General features: G+C 31.8%; 3 protein-coding genes across 3 annotated transcripts in view; all 3 read right to left on the bottom strand.

The window, feature by feature from the left end:
* The window catches only part of HELRODRAFT_180134 (hypothetical protein), a gene marked incomplete at both ends in the record, with an annotated part of 2,631 nt that extends 1,440 nt beyond the window's left edge, over positions 1-1,191 (bottom strand). The window contains 4 exons of the mRNA XM_009028901.1: positions 295-371; positions 438-797; positions 869-1,014; positions 1,093-1,191. Of these exons, the coding sequence (XP_009027149.1) occupies positions 295-371; positions 438-797; positions 869-1,014; positions 1,093-1,191 (682 nt within the window). The remainder of the gene's footprint in view (positions 1-294; positions 372-437; positions 798-868; positions 1,015-1,092) is intronic.
* A 1,088-nt stretch (positions 1,192-2,279) lies between these two features.
* Positions 2,280-6,779, bottom strand: HELRODRAFT_180133 (hypothetical protein; the record flags this gene model as incomplete). The annotated part of the gene is made up of 3 exons (XM_009028900.1): positions 2,280-2,445; positions 4,532-4,606; positions 6,640-6,779. The coding sequence occupies 3 exons, from the start codon at positions 6,777-6,779 to the stop codon at positions 2,280-2,282; spliced, it is 381 nt and encodes a 126-aa protein (XP_009027148.1).
* Positions 6,780-7,481: 702 nt separating this feature from the next.
* On the bottom strand, positions 7,482-7,745 carry HELRODRAFT_87667 (hypothetical protein; the record flags this gene model as incomplete). The annotated part of the gene is made up of 1 exon (XM_009028843.1): positions 7,482-7,745. A coding segment is annotated over one exon (264 nt), but the record flags the coding sequence as incomplete, so codon positions are not given.
* Positions 7,746-8,752: the final 1,007 nt, after the last annotated feature.

Below are 8,752 nucleotides of genomic sequence, written 5' to 3'. Positions count from 1 at the left end.
TATGATAGATTCTATTTTGCCATCCCAATTTCTTGTTTTAAACAACTGAAGACATCTGAAATATTTTTCAACATTATAACTAATTCAATCGTTGCTTCTTCTGGTATATTTTTGATTAGTAACTTGATCAAAACTTTTATCAGGTTTGTGTTTACATATCCGTCATTATTTGCTTTTTCCTTTCCAGAGTATAATTTGACAACAGTGTTCCGGAAGGGGGTTGATCGTTGATGTTCATGACCCGGATACATTGTTCTTCAGAACGACATGGAAAATATTGTCCAAACAACAAACGCGTCTGGCTGTAGTTGTGTAGTATTGGAGCACACATATTCATTGACTTCAAATTTTGATGGCTCTCGAACAACGGTCTTTGATGGGACGTCGAATTCCGTTTTTGCAGGAATCTCTACCTCTCTGTTGGATTCTTGTCGCACATCCATTTTACACCAACATCATTAGTAACCAGTGCCACTGCAGCACAGTCATTCCCAATGGTGATTTTTGTCTGCTCGAACTTCAACGAAACGTTGTTGAATTTCAACCATTCCAAGCCCAGCAATATTTCAGATACACTGTTTGAAAGCAAAATTGATGCTGGTTTGGAGTGTTTGTCGACTTCGATCAAAAGTTTAATCTGTCTTGTGATTGGTATTTCTGTGTTGTTGGCTGCTTTCAGAGATTTTGTCGTCAGCTGAGTTTTCGATACATTAACCATCAACGTTGGGAGGATTGAGACGCTGCTGTCACTCTCTAGCAAGCCCAGCTTTCTTATTCCATCTATGCTGATTGGCTGCCTGTTAATTGGTTTGATCGAAACACGTTCGACTTTGTCTTCTGCGGGCACTTAGATGAAAAATGACCTGACTGACCGCATCTGTAACAATCGTCATCTTTCTTGGTTTGTGTAGTACTTCGAGGACTACGATGGAACTCTTGGAACATCTGGCGAAGCTGTGTCATCTGTCGCTCTAACGTTTTCAACTCACTAATTAAATTTTCTGATTTCCCGACCTGAATATTTGACCCGTTAGATAAACTAACCAACGATGTTGATGTCGTTGATGTTCTTCGGTTTTTTCTCTCTCTGACTTTTAGTTCCAGCTTACCATTTTCCAAGACTGATAGGAAAAAATCTTTGGCAAACTGTCGTGTCAACGTTGACTGTTCTTTAGGGTATGCAAATGACATCAAGCGTTTTGTCACTTATGTTGACTCACATTCTGATTCAACTACATTCAATGTATCTTTTTGACAATCTAATTTTTTACAAAAAAAATGATATTTTATTTGTTTTGTTTTTGGTTTCTTGATGTCTTCATTTCTTTCTAAATTTAAATCTATATTTGCAGAGTTTAATTTTCTTTATAACAAATTTTTAAATTTTTCCAGGCTTGTCAAAGTTGCCTTTTTTCATCACCAAATATGTTAATCCACATAAGACTTATAAAAGTAGCTGCAGCTGGTATTAATGATTGGCTTAAAAGATTGGCAACAGCTGATCCAGTATGTTGGTGTTTGATAGTATAAAAGTTCAACATGCATTCTGGTCTAGCTTTTTTATGATTGAAAAGGGATGCGATATAGCAAGAAAAGATACCTCCAACTTTTTTTTAGTCCACATTTCCATACCAAATGTAATGCAGTTTGACGTCTTTAAAACAATTTTTCATTAGCTGTGTAATTAAATAATTTTGTTCTTCCTAGAATTAAGAATACATTTTTTATCATATGATATATAAAATTTTAATGTAAAATGTCTAAAATTTTTAATTAGAAAATTATTTAATTTAATTAAAAAAATTAACCTAGAGTTTTCGGTTTTGGATTTAGAGTTTTGAACATTCTGTATTTTTTTCTTTCTAAAATTGTCAGCGGCAGGTCTGCATCTGAAAAGCATCAACAATAGACTGTATTTTTTTGTTGTACTCAATCGACTTTTCAGCACAGTATTTATTGCTGCTATTCTTGACTGTTTCTTGAAAAAATTTCAGTGTTACGCACTAATTTGTTTTTCTTATTTCTTCTTTAGCAACTTTTTTTTTTATTTTCCCTGTTCCTGTTCAACAATTCTTGATACTCTTTAAGATGGTTTGTTTCCATGTGTAGTGTATGTATCTTTACGGTTGTTGGATTTTTTCGTTAATTATTTTTTTGGCAATTCCCTTCATTACATTAACATATGTTTAATTGATATTTAAAATAATCCCATACTGGACTATTTCTACGACGGCCTGATGATCCTTCTCTTTCATTACTTGTTTCTCACTTAATTGAACCTAAACGCTCGGTTTACGATCGTCTTCTTTTTCTCCCTTCTTCTTAACTCGTGTTAAACACACTTTTGCTATATCTGCTTTTGCATTTTCTGGCCTTTTTCTCTGGAACTCTCTACCTACTTTTCTGACTACTTCTCTATCACTTACGAAGGATCTCAAGACCCATCTGTTTGCAAAATTCATTGAGAAGCGCTGTTGAACATCGCATATAAAGCGCTTTACAAGCTAATTGATTGATTGATTGATTGATTGATTGATTGATTGATTGATTGATTGATTGATTGATTGATTGATTGATTGATTGATTGATTGATTGATTGATTGATTGATTGATTGATTGATTGATTGATTGATTGATTGATTGATTGATTGATTGATTGATTGATTGATTGATTGATTGATTGATTGATTGATTGATTGATTGATTGATTGATTGATTGATTGATTGATTGATTGATTGATTGATTGATTGATTGATTGATTGATTGATTGATTGATTGATTGATTGATTGATTGATTGATTGATTGATTGATTGATTGATTGATTGATTGATTGATTGATTGATTGATTGATTGATTGATTGATTGATTGATTGATTGATTGATTGATTGATTGATTGATTGATTGATTGATTGATTGATTGATTGATTGATTGATTGATTGATTGATTGATTGATTGATTGATTGATTGATTGATTGATTGATTGATTGATTGATTGTTTACTGGTCTTATTTTGAATTGACTATTGTAGTTTACTTTATTTTTAGCTTCCTGATTCTACTTTATACTCTATAACAGTTAAATAAAGCTTTCAATTCTGCGTCGGATAAAAATCAATAAAATGTACCATTTAAATGATAGCACCAAAATATTTACACCCGTATGCATTGAAACATTTGGTCCAACTGATTGGCAAACACACATGTTTATCAATTAACCAACAGCAAAAGTTATTGAGGTTTCCGGCATTCAAGGAGACAAACGTTATATAAAGCAATATATATCAATGTTATAACAGAAATTCAATGCTTTTTGTATTTTGAAGGGAACAACGAAATAACTTTGTGTGTAAGAACCCCAAACAATAAAAACACTTATCAACAATGGCTCGGGCCATATACACATACATACATATGCACATACACACATTCATTTCTATGTATAGATAATTAGGCAACTCTAGGTTTTTTCAAAAATTTGTATTTTGTAAAAACGCTTGAAAGCTTTTATAGAGCATAACAAGATATTTGATGCCAATAACTGGAGAAAATAAAACTTTAAATCAAGTAATAAATCGTATATCAAACCATTAACTCTTGAACAAAATGTACCAACGCCCCTGGGTGGATTCGAACCACCAACCTTTCGGTTAACAGCCGAACGCGCTAACCGGTTGCGCCACAAAGGCTTGCGTGTGATGCGATAAGTAAGCATATAGATATAGTATCTTACCATATATAACAATGAATGAAGCCTGGATATTGAATGATTTATTTAAGTGTAATCGATAAGCTCAACTGTTGAACATTTATTTTTTACACTATTATTTATATTGAATTAATTATAATAATTCAAATAATACTAGTAAAAGAAATTCAAAGAAACAACATTTTTATAAATTTGCAGATAGAAAAGTTTATTTTTCAGTTTAACGACGATTTTTATAGAGAAAGAATTGTTCCGTCTTAGCGAAATGTTAACATAACGCGCACACATCATTTGAAAATTTCTGCATTTTATATACTTGATTTATTTATTTATTGTTTAATTAATTGATAATTTTATATTTACTGGTTTTGATTTATTGTCTTATTGTTTGTTCAATTGCTTGTTTTAGTTTTTCTATCATTGTTTAATTGATTGCTTGATGGTATACTTGTTTTATAGGTATATCGTTTAATTTTGGTGTTTGTTAGGTTTATTATATAAATTTTAAATAATTTTTTTGATTATTTGTTAATATATTGTGTAATTGATTTGACGTATTATTGATTATTTGGTTGTTTTTTATTAGTAGTTGACTGATTATTTCGTTATATGGTTTATTTTATTTATTTTAGAGACTAAATTAGAATTTTGATTGATTTCTTTAAGTAAATTATTTTTGTTTGGTACATTATTTTTTTATTTTATCGTAAATTCTGTTGACCAATTTTCTAGATAATAGTGCTTGCTAATACACTCATAATAATAAAAATTAATATAATACTAATCAAAATGTTGAGCAGACTGAAAATGGTAACTACAGACCTGACGGATACACAGTGGTTCCTTAAAACCAAGGACGCTGCTTGGCGTGGGACGTAACTTTTTCCCACACAATGGCTAAAAGATTATATAGATTTTAAGTCAACGGAGGCTGGGACGGTTACGATAAAAGAGTCGGATAAAAATCAATAAAATTTACCATTTAAATGATAGCACCAAAATATTTACACCCGTATGCATTAAAACATTTGGTCCAACTGATTGGCAAACACACACGTTTATCAATTAACCAATAGCAAAAGTTATTGAGGTTTCCGGCATTCAAGGAGACAAACGTTATATAAAGCAATATATACCAATGTTGTGACAGAAATTCAATGCTTTCTTGGTAAGAACCCCAAACAAAAAAAAAACATTTATCAACAATGGCTCGGGCCATACACACATACATACGCATATACATACGCACACTCATTTCTATATATAGATTATTATGCATCTCTAGGTTTTTGTAAATGAGTTTGCAAAAACGTTTGAAAGCTTTTATAGAGCATAAAAAAGATATTTGACGCTAAAAACTGGAAACTTAAAATCCAGTAACAAATTGTATTTCAAAACCATTAACAAAAAGTAGTAACCCCCCTAGGTGGATTCGAACCACCAACCTTTCGGTTAACAGCCGAACGCGCTAACCGGTTGCGCCACAAAGGCTTGCATATTGTACGAAAAGTAAGCATATAGATATAGTATCTTACCAATAACAATGAATGAAGCCAGGATATTGAATAATTTTGCTAGTACGAACTTCTACTAACAAGACACCTTGTTTCATTCAATTGACAAATTTCACGTAAATGAAAAAAATCAAATTCTAAAGACATAAAAAATCAAAAAACCAAATAAATCTCAGCATATTTTTGATCTTTTGAAACATTTCGTTAATTGAATTTGCGCGTTATATTTTCGGTTTGAGTAATGTTTAATTTTCTTGTTTTACGACCGATGAATTTGTATATTTTTTTCTCGTACATGAAAGAAGCATTTGATACAGCGAACTAGTTTATCTCGTTTTACTATATCAGATGAGCTTGCTGAAAACAATGATGAAACTCTAAAAGTGCGATTTAGCAAATGTTTAGCTCTTGAGGAGAGCGCAGGCATAAGTGATACGGCACAGTCGGTTGTGTTTGTGTGAGGTGTAACAGATCACTTTGAAATTATCGAGGAACCAATAGACAAGGTTTGTATAAGTTCAATAACTACTTGACGTAATATTTGCGAACACGTAATGATCAACTTTAACCAACAAGATTATGGGCTTAACAACTAATGGGGGATTCTCAATGCCAGGAAAAACAAATTAGTTTCATAAAAATATTTTTAGATGCTATTGGACCAACATGCAAACAAATTATATCACTTTTCGGAAGCACGTACTGCAACAGTTTTTTCCAAAATAAAATTCATTAAAAATAGACACAGAAGTCAGCTAACGGATGAACATCTGGCTAGTCAGCATCGAGTCGGTTAAAGCTAACATTTATAAATTGTACAATTGGTCAAAGATTCAATTTTCCCATTCAAAAAATAAAACAATTTGTATTTATATTCACTGATATTATATATATATATATATATATAGAATATATATATATATATATATATATATAGAATATATATATATATATATAATATGGGGTGAGAATATGTATCACATCATGTATAAATTTCTCATGAAATATTTTTGTCAACGATGACTGTTGTTTTCCTTGTTTCGTACAGTAAAAGTGGCCCGCCATTGAAAAATGTGGCACACCGCTGTATTGCTTACTAGACTTTTAATTCTAGCATTAATTAACAATGTAGTTGACTAAAACTGAGGTTTGGAATGATTAGCTATCAGTAGATTTTTATGTGGTTTAAGCAGCAGTTTTTAAATGTTATCTTACAAGCTAATTTCTAAAATATCTAGCATAATATTTTTGCAAATCCGGTGTACAATCTAGAAAAATTAAAATTTTCAACAACCTTCAACCACATATTATTTTCTTGAATCTTTTTTTTTGTTGCTAATGGTTGCTAAATTCAATATATGATTTCAGGTTCTTGCCTCATTATTGAATATGAAAATAAAATGACTACCGCCTAACTGAGCTATGAGTATTTTATTTAGCAAAATCTGATCAGCTCTTCCACTATGTTCCAAACTGTGCAGGTCCAATTTTTTCGACCTGTTACTGTACTCAAAACCGTAATGTGAGAGAGTTGACAAGACCGCAACATAAGCCATTGCAAATCACTAATTTCATATACCAATTATATAATCAAATATAAGTTTAGCAGAATTAAGTTTATTTGTTAAATTGCGTATTTATCTAATTAAAAATAAGCATAGCTCAATAAATAGAAGAAAACCATTAAAACAATTTATAGAATCTAAACAGCAAGGAAATTAAATTTAAAAATTTTATTGTTTACAAACACGTATTCATTTTATTTAAAATCAAGCCTGAAATTAAAAAACAAGTATAGGAAATAAAGAAATGTCACACCTTACTGACCATACACTTCCAACTCGCAAAGAGCCATCAAGTGATCGGTATCGTTAGCAGACTGTACAATAACATATCTGTGTTTATACGTGTAACTGTTGCAGAGAGTCACAAACCAAGAAGCAGTTTCCGTTACTTTTGGATACTGTCCACATAGGTCGTAGTCCCATCTGTTTATTTTCGTTTGCAAGCTGTTGTTCAAACCAACGATGTGGTTGGATAGTCTCTCTCCTGGAAGGCAAATAAAATACAAATAATGCAGTAGTTCAACGACCTCGTAACTTAATGTTGGACATTTTAAGTGAAGGTAGCCAATTATTCCATCTAATTGTGGCTCTAAGTGGTTGCGTAACAAATTATACAGGCTGTGTATTTAAAACGCTCGTTAAATGTAAAACAACAAAAAATGAAACCCCAACCCAGCAGCAAATTTAAAAATTTTACTCAATAAAAGTTTGTTTATGGAAATAGAAATATTGCTCACCGCAGCAATCAGCTCGATTAACCAGCAGAACATAATAGACGGTGAAGACATCCAACAAATCAACTGCCATCCAGTTTGGAGGTCCCGTCTTGCTATGGAAACAACTGCCCTCTAAGTAAACAGCCGCTCTGTTGCCATCAACGGCCTTGTTCGCTGTGGAGAAATTTGCCAAGTAAACTGAACTGCCTTTTGCAGGTTTTTTGAGTGCCAAATTTTTGAAGTTGTCTTTATGGGTATCATTTTTTGTACATAAAATAAAATTTAATAGATCGAATTGAAAATTCAGTAATTAAAACGTAATTTATGATTTATCATAATTGTGCAAAGTGAATGAAACATACTTCGAAAGTGGTTGTCAGAACCCTCCATCGATTGAAATACAATAACATCGTTTCAGACGTTTGATGAGTTATCGATAAATATTTATTGAAGTTAAATAACCAAAATATCAATTTTATTTCAATAAAAAAATTCAAAATTGAAAAAATATATATCAAATTGAAGTATCATCTAAGGGTATCATACCTTAAAAAAATATTCACAATTTTTGTCTTCTGAGTTTCCAACATGAAAATGTTTTGCTAAGTAGGAAAATATCTGACAAGCACTTTCATTGGAAAGATAATTGAATGATGAACAGGAGGAGAACTGCGTGGCGCACATCAGAGCGCAGTGCAGCTTGTTGCTTCCAGGGAAAGTACTTTTGCTCTGAAAATCTTCTGAACAAACGAGAAATTCTCCATTCCACAACCCATACTGCCAGATAGAGAGCTTGACATTTTCAGCTCTCGACCGCATCAATAGATAGCAGTGGACACAAAATTGAATAACGAACGATGCACTTGCAAGCAATTTGTAATATGGTTTTGTCGGCAATTTAGGCATCGATAAATATTTATTGAAGTTAAATAACCAAAATATCAATTTTATTTCAATAAAAAAATTCAAAATTGAAAAAATATATATCAAATTGAAGTATCATCTAAGGGTATCATACCTTAAAAAAATATTCACAATTTTTGTCTTCTGAGTTTCCAACATGAAAATGTTTTGCTAAGTAGGAAAATATCTGACAAGCACTTTCATTGGAAAGATAATTGAATGATGAACAGGAGGAGAACTGCGTGGCGCACATCAGAGCGCAGTGCAGCTTGTTGCTTCCAGGGAAAGTACTTTTGCTCTGAAAATCTTCTGAACAAACGAGAAATTCTCCATTCCACAACCCAT

Source organism: Helobdella robusta, assembly GCF_000326865.2.
Source record: "Helobdella robusta unplaced genomic scaffold HELROscaffold_59, whole genome shotgun sequence".
Lineage (NCBI taxonomy): Eukaryota > Metazoa > Annelida > Clitellata > Rhynchobdellida > Glossiphoniidae > Helobdella > Helobdella robusta.
This window is presented reverse-complemented; position numbering and strand designations above follow the sequence as displayed.